Here is a 17,412-nt window from a genome sequence, read left to right on the forward strand (position 1 = left end):
CTGTTTATTTCCCAACCCAGACAAATTCCATGTCAAGAAAAGCAAAGACAGCCTAGGGAATGATGCAGTGGAAAATATAGATGGACATGAGCAATAAATAACTCACAGCATAAGGTGGACAGAGAATAGAAGGAAGCAATGGTGAGCCAACTGCATCCCGTATATAGGAACCCTGCAAAATAATGTTGCAAAAACAATCAACCCTGATAAGCCAACTACACATATAACAAATACCTTCAGGCATGCGAATAATTCTCACTAACATCATACATACCTGTGACTCAATAACCTGTTCCAACACGAGTCTGTCTCCTTCACATGGCTCAAAGTAGACTTCAACACTGTCCATTGGTTCTAATCCAGCTTTCTTACGGAGCTTCTGAACTCGATTGACAATCTGTCCAAAAGAATTAAGGTGATGAAACAGGCATTTCACTTTGCCAGATTCTAATAATTGGTTATAAAATTATAGTACTAAACAACTTCTTGTAATCTTCAGTAATATTGGATAGGTATAGATAATATTAGACATTGATAGATATTGCAACTTGAATCCTAAAGTAGAGCAGAAGCAGATTGATGTTAAATGTATCATTCAAATGGAATTTTCCACTGTCTTTGGGCTCCAGCTAACACATCCATGTTTGAAAGTAAAGGATGTTACATAGAGCAGACACCTCTCACCTCACATCAACAAGAAAATAACAATCCAACAACCAAACACTCTAACATTGATTGGTAAGATTGTGTGGACTCCTTAAATTGAATATTTATCATGTAGGTATGAATACCAAGCATGGAACTGAAACATTGGATAAACTTGTAAAACTTAATTTAAATGTTTTGTACAACCCATAGTACATTTTGGATTAGCCTCAACTAACAGATCATTTCATTGTAGTATAATAAGCAAACTTACCATCAGCAAAACAATATTAGAGCAAAAGCAAACTTAACATCAACAAAATAATATTAGAGCAAAAGCAAACTTACCATCAACAAAATAATAATAGAGCAAAAGCCTACAATTAGGATTGATTATTTATTATCCCATGCCAGAAATAGAGAATAAGAATTCCGTTGGACTGTATTTTTATCAAGTAAACTGTGTAAGCAAATGCAACCCTTCGGCATTAGTGGGCTAGAGGGGACCTGCAGGGGTTACTGACCACATGTACAGAGGCATGGAGCAGCAGCTCCCCTGCCCTCAAGGAAGTAACATGGTTTGGGGTGGCAACCCCCTGGGTGCTTTTGTGCCTTTCTGGCTTTATTTTGACCAATGGTTTTGGCCCATTGTAATCTAATTCCGGTTAAGGGATTAGTTGTAATTAATCCTGGATAGCAGATTAGGGTAGATATGTGCTGTGGAATACCTATACATTGTATTGCAAACAGTTAAGTACATTGTATGATGCAGCTCTAAGTTTGCTGGTTTTCCCAGTTAAGGGTTTCCAGCATAAATCTCTTATGTACTATGCATGTGTGCCATTGTTTCCTTTCCAGGGTAAATCTCGTGTACTATGAATGTGTGCCATAGTGTCAATGTTAGAATATATAATCTTGCACAGGCTTATCAAACTCTTCAGATTCACACATGATTATAAACAAAAAACACTGCCAATGCAACTGGTTATAGATGATTTAAGGCATCTCATTTGACTTGTGTTTTCTGACTGCTGTGTAATAAACCTTGATATTAATACATTTGGGCTAGGTGAATATACACGAGAATAACTGAACACAATTCAACATACACTATTTCCGAAATTGGAAGTGACAGGACTAAAGCTTCAGTGCTGTGGCTGAAGTTTGAATTTTTCTTTCATAGCAATTATGGATGAAACAGACTTGGCTGCGACCAAACCACATTCATAAAACAGTAGGTTTGCCAGCTAGACTAGTATTTACCTGTTGTTTCCTAATCTAGCTAGGACACAACCTCAACCATGAAAATGCAAATGTCTAAAAGGACATGAATCGTGATTTATAACCCTAATGATACCATGCAGTATGTATGCGTGAATAAATTCCAAATAGACTCACTGCATAAAATTCACAACAGTAAACAAGAATTACCTCACGAGCTACTCCCGCTTCAAACAAAGTCTCATCAGGACGCAAGTCCAATACTACCAGAACATCACCTGTATGGATAGAGAAGCATATCAACGCCTGATGCACTGACAATAATTGATAACCAAATGCAATTTTCAGTTTCTATTACCATCACCAGCTGCATCCACATCCTCTTTCTCTACACCATTAGGCAACTTAAACTCACGAATGACCTGAAAGTTGATGAAATCAGCCATCATCATTGATGTAATTGCCATCGACAACAACTTAGACACAAAAAAAACGAGTCATTCTAATTCTAGTCAACTACAAAATTGGAGACAAAAATTAAAATATATTGATCCATGCATAGATATCAAATGGGAGTCCTATCAACTGCGCATTAGAGAATGCATAGAGGATATACCCTCCATAAATATAGAAAAAAAAAATTAAATATAGAACGATGTCAAATGTTTAGTGATATAGTTGAATCATTTATATTTCTAATTACTAGATCAATATGGAAATACAATTATACACCCCTGCACCATCATTCAACATTATATGATAGTTCATTAAATAACATATCTACTCTTTTATACATTATAACAGAAATTAAAATTAAAATATTTCCAAAATAAAGATCAAGGAGCAAGCCACTAGCCAAGATTAAATACATTGTAGCCAGTCTTTAACTTCCTTCCACTGCAATAATTTTTTTGGCATCATTGGTGCTAGCAACCATCATTGACACCATCCAATTTATAAGTTCCCACCAGCCTTTGAAAGTCTAATGGAGCCCATTTAGAAAAAATAAAAACAAAAACAAGCTAAAACAAATAATGGACTGCTTTTGATTTGGGGTTGTTACCCCTCTTTCAGCAGGGGTACCCCAAAATTCTTGACAAAGGACCACGCCATTCGGAAGCCCAAATATGTGCAATCTTTTGACCTGGTAGGCCATGTGGAATGAAGTGTAAAGGTGTATCCTAGTTCCCCATTAGTGGACGGTCATGATCAATCTTATTAGTTCATCTTCATGGTGCTTGGTTTTATGGCTTTGCTAACTGCCCTTGATGGTTGGTAACTCCCTACCTTGATGGACATTCTTATGTCCTGGTTCATATTCGGGTATCATGGAGGTGGATCTATTAAGACATATGGATTAAAGGAACATATTAGCCTGTAAAGGTGATTGCACTATGTAAGGGTGGTGTTAGCACTAGCTTCTACACCCTGTAAATACGAAAATACTTCCCTCCAATAGAAATCAGCAAGCATATAGGAAAATACTTCCTCTCCATTTGGACTGGTGGTTTCCAACCTTAGAGATGTGTTCCTAATCTTTCTTGTTGTTGTTCTAACCAGTAAATTTGCAATAAATCATAAAAAATAGCAAGATAATGGTTGTTTTTGACCAGCAAGGTAGTGGCCAAACAAGTGCATAAAATTTCATAAATATAATGTCTAGCATGGTTGTTTACAAGTCTGCTTCTTATATGGAAAAAATAGTGGAAGAAAGTGTATCTTAGTGGCTACTTTCCCAACTAAATAACTAAAATAACTCTTAATATTTGCACAAAATATTATTAAATCAAACAAATAGAGTGAGTGAATGAAAACTAAATTTTAATTCACAAGAGCCAAAACGTTGGCTGCACCAAGATGATTACCACAGAACGTGAAGACAATGATATCTAGACAAAAAATAATAAGAGCTCGGAGAGAGAGAGAGAAGAATAATGGAGAGGAGAGGGCTGCTTGCTTTGTTCAAGAGAATTCCAATTGGAAGGTTGGCCTTCCCTTGTATTTATAACAATTTTTCCCTTCAATTCACAACAAGATGAAGAGGAGAGGTTGAATTCCCTATTATTGGTCATCAATGCACATGGTGGATCAAACTAAGCTCTGATTGTAAAAAAAAAATGAGTTAAGTGGCCCTTGCTTGAGTTAGACTAAAGTATCTCCAAGTTCTCATGTGATAAAAGTATCTTTGACCATAAAATTCGCAAATTTGACTCGAACAATTTTTTCTTGAAATATTAGTGGTAAATTTTCTCATGATAAAAATATCCCAACGCATTTTTAGCAACTTCAACTTGGCATAATTTTCCTCCAAGTAGTTCAACCTAGCTATTTTTCTCCCTCACCTTTTTAAAAATCCGACATAGCCAATTTTAGGAAGTAAAGTTCACCTAATTTTTTATTAAGCAAAAAAAGGAGTGAAATAAGAAGGAAAATAAGGAAAGCAGAGAGAAAAATGGAGAAGCATAGGAGTAGAAATAGGATATAAAAGAGGAGTACGAATAGGAGAGAAAGGAGGGGAGAGAATAAGAGGAAAATAAAATTGCCTTAACTGTGATGTGAACTCAGGTGCTCTGCTACCTCATTCATGACACATCTAAACTCGTGCCACTTGTCCAATGTCCACTTACAATGCTGCCATGCTCGGAAAAGTGCGTCGTGCGGCCTATAAAAATCAGTTTTTTTTTTTTTTTTTGGGTGAGTTTGCTTGTTGGGGGTGGGTCCACCTTGGGTTAGGGTTGAGGAATGAAGGCAATAAAGCCCCCATTCATCCCTCATGGTAATGTTAAATTCTTAAAGTAAAAGGATGAAAATGAAAAATAAAGGAGAATGTCACTTTTACATGAAAAATGGAGAATGAAAAATAAAGGAGAATGTCACTTTTACATGAAAAATAAAGGAGAATGTCACTTTTACTTAAATTTTTAACATTACCATAAAATGACTCAAGATATTTGAGAGTGGTTCCAGCCTCATTGGACTTCATATGGAGAAAACAGAATTTCATATCCTATTACTTAACAGTTTTCAGGAATTCAGGATCAATGGGATTGTGGCATTTCATTAGATTATATCAAGTATGAAGGTATGTGATTAGCATTTAATCAAGAGCACCAAGCCCTATATGTAGTATGTACCCTAGTGTTGGTGGTGTTAATTGTTGAACTCCTTTGTCACGCCCTTAGCAAAAAATTACCTTTCAATCAAGTCAAAATCATCAATCAAGCATGTTAAGCTTTTTCTACCATATTTTAAGTCTTGGATTAGGTAGTTTGATCAAAATTGGGCATTGTTGACTAATATCCCTAGACAATCGAGGTAGAGGCAAAGGCTAGACAAGAGGAGAAGAATCTAGATTTTAGATGGTTGATGCATCTAAAATTCTAACTGGTTGATGCTCGAATAATTAATCATTAATGTACAATGGATGCTATATCTATCTTGATTTATGCATGTTTTCATGTCTTCTACAACTAATTTGGTATTTGGGATGTTTGTTTTGAGTATAAATGCAAAATATATATATATATATATATATATATAGCAAAGGCTTCGCTTCCTAGATTTTTGGAAAATGACGCTTCCGCATCCCCGCTTCCAAAAAACGTCCCCGTTTCGTCCCCGCTTCATGCAACATTGTCTCATCATGCTGCATCCATCATGCTACATCTCACCATGCTGCATCCATCATGTTGCATCTCATCGTGCTACATCTCATCATGCTGCAATACCCCATGGAACAGCCTTGCTTGCTATGGCTTGCAGCCTAGCAAAGCAGCTAGCTGTAGCTTATAGAATCTTCCAACAGGCCTAGTCAAATCATGAATTCATGCCTATTCATGACCTTGATACTACGTTGTCACCTACAGTGATTCTGGCTGCATTTAGTGCTCCTTAACAACGTCTTGATGCCTCTCCCTGAGGACTATAATGATAGGGCCTTCTTCTAGCTATGAGACAGAACCTTACTAGCTGTGGAGAGGTCACTTCTGGACAACATTTAAGCTTACTTGACAGCAACTAGGTGACCTGGCTCTTGTGCGGATAAGTGCTGCACTTAACAGCGTATTGGAGCTTCTCTTAACAACATATTATGGCTTCCTTTGAACAGCGTATTAAGGACCCTCAAGGACTGTGTACAAGCTGCATTTGAAACCTCCTTTCTCTGCGGAATTAGACAGCGTTTGAGAGCCAACTCTATGACTGCGGCTAGGGCTTGTACTGACTGCAGTTAGGGCACATAAAAACCCTCCTTAAACTGCGGCCTAGTCTCTTTAAAGATTGCAGATAGAAGACCTCCCCTTGCGTAGATAAATCCTCCTTGACTGTGTATAGGTGTCTCTTCTTAGGGTTGCGTAAGGCCTTCCCTTTTGACCAGTGTTGCACACATCGCGATAAAATCGCGATTAAATCGTAAAATCGCGATTTTTTAATTTCGCCGATTCAAAGCGCGATTTTTATCGAAAAAATCGCCCCCTTTTTTTTATAGCGATTTTTATCGAAAAAATCGCGATTTTTTCACTTAAAATCGCGAGGGCGCGCGGCAGCGGGGTTTTATATGGAAAAAACGATTTTTTTTTAATTCATTCAGCAGTCCGCCGCGGAGGAGAAGTAGAAGAAGAGAGGGAGAGGGTTGCCGTCGGTTGTGGGAGCGAATCGAAGTGATTTTAGGAGGAATCCAAGCCAAGATCGCCAATTTGTCCATAAACCAGGTATGTAGATTAATTTTTTTTTGTTTTGGTTCTATAAAAACTTTGTTTTTCATTGTTTTTAAAGAATTTTTGGAAATTTTTCATTGATTTGGGATGGGTTATTTGTTATGACTATGAGAACCAATTTTTGATTTTTATTTTCTCATTTTCTTTAAACATTGTTTATTTTTTTTTATTTTTCATTGTTTTTTGGCATTTGGTTGGGTAACTTGGGTTTAGAAATTGGGATTTTGGAAATAATTAGCTTGTAATTTTGCAAATGCTAAATTGTAATTTGTATTTACTATTATCATTTATGTAATCCTAAATTCCTATTTCCTAATCCTTATTTTTCCATAGGTTTGCAAATTCAAAATTCAAAAACAAACATGCCAAGGAAATTGGATCCTTTCTGGGAATATGGTGACCCTAAAACTCCGAATGATAGACAAAACTTGTATTGCAAGTTGTGTGGAAAGGAAATATTCGGGGGGGTGTACAGGTTGAAGTTCCACCTTGCACAAATCCCTGGACGTGATGTGGGGCCCTGTCTAAAGACAAATGCTGAAATTATCCAAAAAGCCATGAGAGCATTGGGAGAATTAGAGCACACTAGAGACGCCAAAGAAGAACTCAAAAGGCAACTAAAAAGGTCAGTTGAAGGAAGTGGGCCAAGTGGCACAGGTTCTACTGCAGCGTCAGTCAATCCGGTAGCTGCATCATCATATTTTGTTCCTCGAACCACACCTGGTTCACAACCAACTATTGGTTCAATGCTAAAAAGAACTGAAAAAGAAAAAGCTGACAAGTTGATGACAAAATTTCTCCTCTGGAGTGATATTCCTTTCAGCATTATAAGGAATAATCCATTTTTCCAACCTACTCTTGATGCTATTGCCAGTGTTGGCCCGGGGTACAAACTCCCTTCTCTTCATGATTTCAGAGGCCGGCTTCTTCAAGATGAAAAGCGTGACTGCACCCAAAGATTGGAGGATTTTAGGGCATCATGGGCACAAACAGGATGCACTGTTATGTCAGATGGTTGGACTGACCAAAAGGGGAGAACCCTTATAAACTTCTTGGTTAGTTGTCCCTTGGGGACTATGTTTATCAAATCTGTTGATGCAACTCATCAAATCAAAGATGCAAAAACTTTATGTGATTTGCTGGATGTGTTTATTTTGGAGGTGGGTGCAGAAAATGTTGTCCAAGTCATAACGGACAATGCTGCAAATTATGTTGCTGCTGGTAGAATGCTTATGGACAGGCATCCTACTTTATTTTGGACACCTTGTGCTGCCCATTGTATTGATTTGATGTTAGAGGACATTGGGAAAATTCCCTTTGTCAAAGAGGTTGTTGACTCATCAAAAAGCATCACAAAATTTATTTACAATCACACATCTGTGCTTAGCTTGATGAGAAAATGCACCAACAACAAAGAGTTGGTGCGCCCCGCCATTACACGGTTTGCGACGAGTTTCATATCTCTTCAATCCCTCTTGAATTCTATGTGGGATTTGAAGAGAATGTTTCTTTCAGAGGAGTGGCGTGCTTCGTCAATGAGCCGCAAACCAGAAGGAGAGGCCGTCTGCAGACTAGTTTCATACCAGGAGGACTTCTGGGCGGGAGTGCAGGAGGTGTGCGCTGTTACAGAACCTTTGGTAAAGGTTCTTCGGTTGATTGATGGTGAGAAGCCCGCAATGGGCTATTTGTATGAAGCCATGGATAGGGCCAAAGAAGCCATTCGGTCCTACTATGATGACAAGGGAGATGATGGGTTCCAGAGACAACTCCTTCTATGGAACGTCATTGATGAGCGATGGAACAACACACTCCATCGTCCCATTCATGCTGCTGGCCTTTTCCTGAACCCTGCTTTTTCTTATGCATGTGGGTTTAATTTTGATGTTGAGGTCGTGGAAGGATTATTAACCTGTGTCCAGAAGATGGTGAGAACTTCAGAAGAACGTATGGAGGTCTCTAGACAAATTGAGCAATATAAGTTGTCAGCTGGCACATTTGGCTTTGAGATGGCTGTCATTGATAGGACGGTTAAAATGCCAGGTATTTTTTAGTTTGTAGTATGTACTTTGTAACTTTGTTTCAAATTTCATTGTTTCTTCAAATTCCATTTTTTTCTTATGTTTATTTAAAATTTTCTTTGTAATTTTGTTGTAGACGCATGGTGGAAGATGTATGGTGGCAGAGTACCCCTTTTGCAAAATCTTGCCGTGCGGATCCTCAGCCAAACATGCAGCTCCTCGGGATGTGAGCGCAATTGGAGTGTATTTGAAAAAATACACAACAAGAAGCGCAATAGGTTAACACTTAAACATTTAAAATATTGCAAATTTCCAAATAAATTTTTGAATTCATTAAAGTTTTAAACAATATTTTTTTTATAATATTAATTATTAATTTATTATTTCATGAACTTTGTACAGGTTGGAGTCCCATAGACTTAATGACATGGTCTATGTCTACTACAATCTTCGATTGTGGGTGAAACAACTAGAGAAGACACCTGATACGGAAGCCATCTCATTGGATGGGATTGACACCACTGCTGAATGGAGGGTTGAGACCGAGAGGCCTCTCATGGATCCCACTGAGGATTGGTTAGTGCAGGATGAGGGGGAGGAGGAGGGGGAGGAGGAGGAGGAGGAGGAGCAGGAGCAGGAGCAGGAGGAGGAGGAGTTGGAGGAGCAGGAGGAGGAGGTGACACCGCCTACCCGGGCTACCCGGGCTACCACTACCACCAGTAGAGGACGTGGTCTCCGTCCACCTCAGCCTCCTGTAGCTGCTACTACTAGTTCTTCAGCTTCTAGAGCACGTCAGACTCCACTGCCATTTCCACCACCACAGGCACCAGCTTCTACATCTAGAGGGAAAGAGAAAGTTGTGCCATTTTCTCGCAAGAGGGGCAGAGGAAATCAATAGGATTAGACTTTCATTTTATTGTATATGACATTATGACATGATGAGATACATTATCATATTTTTTGTTGATATTTTGAGGCTGAGTTGGACTTGGGACTCAGGACTTACTATTCAGGACATGATTCAATGTTATGTGTGATTTTAGCGCTAGAAATGATATTAAACATCTTATATATTAGTTTTTTTATCATATTTATGTGTCAATGTATTTATTTTATGTTGTAGATGGTTTAGATATTAAAAAAATTGAAAAAAATTGAAAAAAAATGAATATTTTTGTGCCAAACGATTTTTTCCCGCTTTTTCCCGATTTTAACGATTTTTTCCGCTTTTTTCCCGGCGCCGATTAAATCCCGATCGCGATGTGTGCAACACTGCTTTTGACAGTATCTAGGGCATCTCCTTACCTACGATAAGGCCTCTCCTAGGACTGCGTAGAAGCCTCCTTTAGAACAGCATAGGTGTCTCTCTTTCATCCTTCATGACTGGGTCTATAGGGTTGGCTTCATTGACAGTAATTAGGGCTCTCCATGGCAGCGTTAAGAGATTGTGTATTAGACTTCCCTTTATTGCGGATTAGGGCATCATTAGGCCAGCGTATTAGACTTCTTTCATGGCTGCTTGTAAGACTCCTCCATGACTACATTGAGATCTTTCTTTCATGAATGCTAGGGCAGCATTAGGGCTTCTTCATTAGGGCAACCTAGAGCCAAGAGCACTCCCTCTAGATCTCTCCTTCATCAAAACCCAAAACAGCAAAGAAAAAAAAAAAAAAAGAGATCACAAGAGTGTGTGTTCAAATGACTTGAAGGCCACCTCTATTTATAGTAAAACATTGAGGACAGGTGGGGGCAATTTGGTTGCTGGCCAACCTTGACGTATTGTCACATAAGACAAATAAATTCATATCTCCATGAATACATGTCAGAATCGAATGATATTTAGATCAATCCTACACCTCTCAACGAGAGGAATCCAAGAAAAATATCAGTTGCCATGAATAAGAAGACCCACATGGAGTTTGGCCCTAGTTGCCAACTTTAACATACCATCATCTCTCTGAAATGTGAGTCTTGCTAGGAACCAACTCATAACCCATATATATAACTATCTCTAAACCTCTAACTGACAAATAAAAAATAAATAAAAAATGTGTTGGTCCTTAACCCTCTAAAGTTGCAAGGGGCGAATTTAGGGGTTAACAGGTGGAACACCCATCTTACTATTGTACTAGAACACTTATCATTATTCCCCAGATGGACCATTTCTCTTATGTATGCAGATCTCTTTGGAAATGGCCATCATTCTTCATGGCAGTCTCACAATTCATGATGGTTTTGAGCTCCACGAGACAACATTCACATTCTTCAAAGCAAGGCAAAAGCTACATTGCAATCTCTAAGGCAAGCCAAATCATATCCAAATTAAAGCACCCAAACGCCCTTCTCAAAGTTCCTTTCCAAGCATGTTTTCATCACTAAAGGGGGTTCGACTTCTCTTTGGGAAACCATTAGGGTTAAATGAGGCAACGTGGCACATTTTTCGAGCAAAGTAAAGGTCACTCAAATCCAAAATGAAAAGGGAGAAAATCAAGCATTAAATCACTAAAATAAGCAAATGTTAGACCAATGTGACTCCATTGTAACTCCAAAGCTAAAAAGATTAATATATGACTAAGAATAAGACTAGAATGAGATAAAAGTACAATTAGAGAATGAATAGAATCGAATGAACTGACCAAAACTGAGAAATATGAAGTATATTTGTTGCTAGACTGTGTAACTCCAAAGAAGCAGAGGGGAGTTGAAGATGAGGACAATGATTTCAGCATCTCACGAATCTAATGACCGATGGCAAGGGAGGTGAACAAGGCAATGTCTCCTTGTCTGGGTCCTACAAAACCGTCAGAAAATCCAACTGTATGATCCTAGGGGGGAGTAGAGGAGCGAGGACTATTCCTAATATCTGAGGCCAAAAGGAAGAAGTTGTCGATTATTCTTTGTCCATTGTGTTGTAGATGTGAGGAGGTCTAGCGAGCAAGAGGCACCCTACATTGTCTCTGTCTCGAGCCATTACCTCTAACTCCTTGAGGATAGATTGATTGAGGCATGATACAACATCTACGAGTTGGTCTCAAAGATACATGTTTGCCTCATAGGGGGGATGTTGCGGTGAACCCCGAGCTCTCAACCTTCTCCCATCTGCTGCATACTAAGACTTTTCATGCCGCTTATTGTTTTGATCAGACGAAACAAAACAACCTGGAAGCACGAAGTAATAGTTCTAGAAATCCCAGGGTGAGTCAAGGCGTGCAAGACTTGAGATCTATATGTAAAGATCTCCCTCATAAAGAGGACTAGGCAGCTTTGGTCCTGGTATTAGAAAGAAGTAGAGGGAGCACTTAGAATCCCTGTAGAGACAATGGAAACATCCATTGATCACATAGTAAATAGGGCACCTGAAGATGTGGTGGCACTCAGTCTCTAGCTCCTGTAGGTAGCACACCTAGCAAATTTTGTTCAACCAAGTGATATGATGGTCAGTTTCAATTTTAAGACGATGCAAACACACGAAGTTGCTCCAAGGGTATCCTGAGTGAGTGCATCCAATGTTGGCGCAAGTAAGGGGGTCGGATGATGACGCCATCCTGCAGATCTAGAAAATGCTCCAAATAGAAGGACATCTTCAAACCAAGCTTTGTAGGAGGTGAGATCCATGTGACCTAAATGTATAGCCGATAGGTATCCTCTCTAATGGACTGATTCAGTGCTTGTTTAGTCAGCAGAAGATGGCTCGGTGCATCACAAGAGAATTTGAATGGAGGAAGATGCTTCGAGGAAATGGCCATAGTCTGAAGGAGTCAAGATGCCTTAGAAAACCACCCTCAAGCATGGCTTGTTGATTGATTTGAAGCGAGGGCCTCTGAGGAACGAAGTGCTAAGTAGGTGTAATTATTTCTCCCCACTGCAGAGTCCCAGAGAGATCTAACTCTTTGGAGGAAAGAGACTATGTGGAAGATGACGTCAAGACAAAATGGATGGGCCCTGAATTCTACCTAGATAATAGGTTGTGGAATTCTCTCTGTCTAAGCCCAATTTATTTATACCAAACTTGGACCCCAGATCTCAGATCCATAGAGAACTGTAGGTCAAATAATCATGGTGTCACTGTGACAACGACCCTCCAAAATTTTTGCCTAGTTCATTTTTGTAGCCTACATGAAATGTCGTTCCAAGCCCTCTTGTGTCGTCTTGTTATTTGTTCATGCTTTTCTAAGTGTCGACTATCTTTGCAAGGTCCCTAAGTGTCATTTTTCTTCCTACATCAATGTTTCCTAAGGGTCGGCATCCTATCTTTAGAAACACTTGAGTTATCTTTCTAAGATAGAAAAGCGCTAGCTTTCTTTGACTTAGTGACTAGTTTTGTGTGCTAAACATGCTTGACACACAAAAGCAAGAAAAGCACAACTTCTCCCATAGAGAAACCACACCTTCCTAACTTGGCAATCACAAAAAGCTATTGTTGGTTGGAACTACGCCCTCCTTAGGAAAGAGCGCACTCTTAACTCTTAGTGGGCGCACTTTCTTCAAATAGTTGAGCGCACTCCTGGTCAGCAAAGAGAGTGCACTCCTTGTTCTCAGCAATTGCGCCCTCTTTCTCCTAGTTGGAGTGCATTCCTTAGCAGCAGTTACTGCGCACCCTTGTGCTTCATGCATGCGCCCTTCCTTTCGGCTTGTTCAACACACTCCTAGAAAATAGGAGCCCACTCCACTTCATGCAACTAACTAACTCATCAATCGACAAGTGGCGGGCATGCATGAACTTGCCTTCCATGTAAAATCTCTTTATAATCAGCCCATCAATCATTCATTCTCACAATCATTCATCATTCTAGGTCGAGCGCACTTCTTTGCATCAAGGAGCTTTCTCTTCAATCGTGATCACAAGTAAGTTGTGTACGTTGCTTTTCTCGATTACTTTTGTCATTCTTGTTGTCGCTTTTGTTTTCCTTGCTGACGTTTCAGTTTCTTAAGTGATGTTTTCAACCATTCTTCTTTCTACAAGTGTCATTTTGTTGTCGCAAGAAGTGTTTCTTGTAACTCTTCACATTCCACGACTTTTCATCCTCTGGTCATGATTGCAAAAAAACCTATTAATACTTGCAGACCCTTCCTCTCATTATTATTGTAATCCAAACTTGTTATTGGTCTTCAATTAGCAGATTTTGACCCCATCTCTAGCTTGAGCACACTTTTGGAAGTCAGAGCCCCATTGTCATGGAAAATTGCACCCAAAAGACCAAGTTTTCTTTCAGAGCGCACTCTGGAGAAACAAGGATCCCTTCCTCTTGAAAATTGTGCCCAGCAAGAAGCTCTCTCTCTCTTGAGCACACAGCGCATCAACAAGCATCAAGCTCAACCCTCTTGCCCACTGTTTGTGCACCCTATGCCCTCACTAGCTCCTCTTGAGTGCATAGAGCACTCACAAGTTTCAGTCTGCCCTCCTTGTGCCTTCAAACTGTGCCCTGCCAACCTCACCCTCTTTCTCCTTGAGCACACAATGCATCATCAAGCCTCAAGTAGGCCCCCTTTTCCATTGTTGTTCCAACATGCACCCTCCTCTTGTCATGATGCAGTTTTTACTTCCAGCGACTGATTAAGTTACCTCGTCTCATCATTGATAGGCTTAAGCTCCTAGCTAGATCAAATTTTCCCTTTGTCACTGTCTTCTAAAAAGTTTGCATGTATTAGATAGGGAATTTCTTGAAACAAATTCTTGTTCGCCATGAGTGCATTTCCACCTATGGGTGTTCCAGATAAAAGTTATATTTCTCTCTCATAATCTGCTGAAGCAATGCCTCCTACTACCCATCGAACTATCTCAAAAGAAACCTTAGAAGCAAGTACTGAGGAGGCAATGGAAATTGTCAAGCCCACAGTTCCTATTCTTACAAATACACAGTGCGTTATAGACAAATATCTCAAAGTCTCATGGAAGGACATTAAGGATACTTTCATGCAAAAGCAATTTGAAGCAACAAAATTGTAGCTTGTTGACTTTTAAATGTAAATACACAAATGTATTTGTAATAATAATTTATTATATATATATATATAATGTACAAGAGATGATTGAATGTTACAATGAGACCCCTGCTTATATACCTAGGCAGGTGTCCTTTCATGGCTAAGCATGTCTTTTAGCATTGCCTTTTCACTTAACCTAACAACTATTTAACACAATCGTTATTTTGATTTTTTCTTATTTACATTATTTATATTTATTTTATTTGTTATGAATTATATTCATAACATTGCCCCCTCTTCAGAAGCTTTGTCCTCAAAGCTTTATCGATAATAATTTCTTTCATGTTGCATACGTCATTTTGGCATGTTGATTCCCTTCTTTGCAAACCCCTTTTTTCTTTTAATTAAATAATATATATATATATATATATATATATATATATATATATAACCAGTGTGGAAAAAATCAGGATTAAATCCCCAAAATGCGATTTTTTTGGCTAGGCAATTAAATCGGCTGATTTTTTGGCGATTTTTTCCCAGCTGAAAAGTCGGGATTAAATCGGGACTTTTTCCAAAAAATCGCGAATGAGGTAGTTTCTTTAATGATTTTTTAGTTTTTTTTTTTTTTTTAAAGTCGGGATTTTATTGAAAAAGTCGAGATTTTTTTAAAAATGAATATTTTTTATTTTTTTAATTTTGCCAACTTTTTCAAAAAACTCCAGACTTTAATGACGTTTTCAACTTCTGGACCCTTGCCGATTTAATCCCAACTTCGACTTTTTCCACATTGATATATATATTCTTTTTAAATTAAATAATGTAACTATAACTAACAGTACCAATTTGGGTTCAGGGTTCATTTGGTGCATGTCAGCACTACTAGATGTTCTTTTGCCCTATCTTGTTTGGTGTTTTCTCCCCGGTTTCTCCTGTTTTGGCTTCTCATGGTTTTGGGTGAGTGGTTTGGTTTCTACCTGCCCTGCTGACTGTTGAACTCTCACAGAGCGGGTGCGGCTTCATGTAAATTATGTATAATTGGCTAGCTTAATAGAAGGTCCTACTCTTACTTGATCAAAAAAAACAGTACCAATTCTTCTACTTCCAACGGGTATCGCTGACTAACCCCAAATTTCTCACATTGTAATTCTAAATTTCTCTTCAGAGGCAAAATTACACTGGTGTTTCTAATGACAAGATCCTCATCATCATCTAGATTTGAAACTATCTCAAACCTTGTTTGTTTGGGACCAGAGGCAGCAGTTTCAATGTTGCTAGACATGAATGAATCGAAGCCATCAGATATACGATGACCAAAAACTCGACCAACCCTATAATGTAAGTTGTAACTATGATGTAACGTGTATCAAGCCACGCTATCATGACAACGCAAAACTCGACCCACACTATAATGACCACAGTGTATCCATCGCACTTATTTATATCAACCATAACTTGGTAATGGAACTATCTATATCGACCGTAACTCTGTAATGGAGCTATGTAATTATGTAATCGAACCAACGTCGCGCCTTTTGACCAGGGTTACAATGTTTGAATGATCGATTTTCCGTCAACGGTAAATCACTATCTGCTCTTTATGATATCCAAAACGGTCATATTTGTCACGTCCATCATCTCGGCTATCATAACCCCTATCTTTGTACCTGTTTAGTCCAGAAGGGCTTTGACTTCTTTCCCTATATCAGTTTCGTCCATAAGGGCTTCAACTCTGTGGCTGCTTGGACAAAATGGGCTTCGCTTCTGCACTCCTCGTCTGCAACTGATAGTACTCAGTGTCCTTCTTCCCACATCTCCCGCACCTAAACTCAGTAGTTGTTGCAACCTTCTTCACACCACGCTCACAATGAAAGAGTGCCTTGTTCTTTATCTTATCATTCTCAAACTTTCTCTCATCACTCGCCATTTCTTTTGATGTCATAACGATCAGTTTCTCTGCTTCAATTTCTCGATAAAAACTCTCCTCAAATCTGGATTTTTCTCAGCTTTCAAGTTGAACAAGATAGACCTATACTTCGCCTTCAACTTCAGGGTGCCATCAAAACACCCTAACTTATTAAATATTATTGTCTCAACTGCAACTCGCACATCGAATCCCCTTACCCTCGCAAGCTCCTCGCCTTCAACTTTGTGAACTACTTTGGAGAAAGCCTCAAGAAGATTCTCTCCTACTTTATTTCGCCATTGATCATTACATTTAGCAGCACATGCAAGTTCTGGGGGAACATTCAAATTAGATTGAGATGATAATTCTAGATTTTGGGGCTTCTTTAATTCATGATCACCTTTGGCCTTAACTGTAACAGATCTGTCTTTATTTTCTTCTAATGTTGTGGCTTTGTTCTGATCATTACATTTAGCCATAGTTGGGATCTTTGGAGGGCGGTTTGTATTAAATTCTGGTGATAATTCAAGCTTGTTTTTTTTCCTTCCTTATCAACATTGACCTTATTAATTGAAACAGATTTGGCTTGCTTTAAATCTAAATTTGTACGTAATGGTTCCTTACGTTTAATCGTACTTGGGTGTTTTGGAGGGCTCTTTGGATTATATTATGTTGATAATTTTCTCTTGGGTATCTTTTTTTCCTTCTCAGCACTGATCTTAACTGTGGCAGATTTGGCTTGGTTGTCTTTTGACTTTGCAAATTCGTTCCCAATCTGACTTGGGAGCTTTGGGGGGGCAATCAAATTAGATTGAGATGATAATTCTAGCTTGGGTTATTTTACTACATTATCACCATTGGTTTTAAGTGTAACATATTTGTCACTTGAAAAACAATTTGGGTGTACATAGTTCTGTTCAGGATTGGACCAAACCTCACTGACTTGACTGGCTTTAAGTGGTGATAATGTAGTAAAAACACC

At 38.8% G+C, this 17,412-nt stretch overlaps 2 protein-coding genes across 2 annotated transcripts in view; one reads left to right on the forward strand and one right to left on the reverse strand.

Annotated features, from left to right (window-relative positions):
- Positions 1 to 17,412, reverse strand: part of LOC149156938 (isoleucine--tRNA ligase, cytoplasmic-like) — a 322,103-nt gene that overhangs the window by 70,542 nt on the left and 234,149 nt on the right. The window contains exons 21-24 of the mRNA XM_089438854.1: positions 2,225 to 2,288; positions 2,077 to 2,144; positions 275 to 397; positions 107 to 172 (exon numbers count right to left, since the gene is read on the reverse strand). Coding sequence (XP_089294980.1) covers positions 107 to 172; positions 275 to 397; positions 2,077 to 2,144; positions 2,225 to 2,288 — 321 coding nt within the window. The remainder of the gene's footprint in view (positions 1 to 106; positions 173 to 274; positions 398 to 2,076; positions 2,145 to 2,224; positions 2,289 to 17,412) is intronic.
- LOC149156939 (uncharacterized) lies at positions 8,464 to 9,663 on the forward strand. Its single transcript, XM_089445419.1, has 2 exons — positions 8,464 to 8,877; positions 9,002 to 9,663. Exons 1-2 carry the CDS (start codon positions 8,750 to 8,752, stop codon positions 9,495 to 9,497), a joined length of 624 nt encoding a protein of 207 aa, XP_089301545.1. The 5' UTR covers positions 8,464 to 8,749; the 3' UTR covers positions 9,498 to 9,663.

Source organism: Pinus tabuliformis, chromosome 9 (genome assembly GCF_031772625.1).
Source record: "Pinus tabuliformis cultivar Carrire ecotype Pingquan chromosome 9, CPIR1, whole genome shotgun sequence".
Taxonomy (NCBI): domain Eukaryota; kingdom Viridiplantae; phylum Streptophyta; class Pinopsida; order Pinales; family Pinaceae; genus Pinus; species Pinus tabuliformis.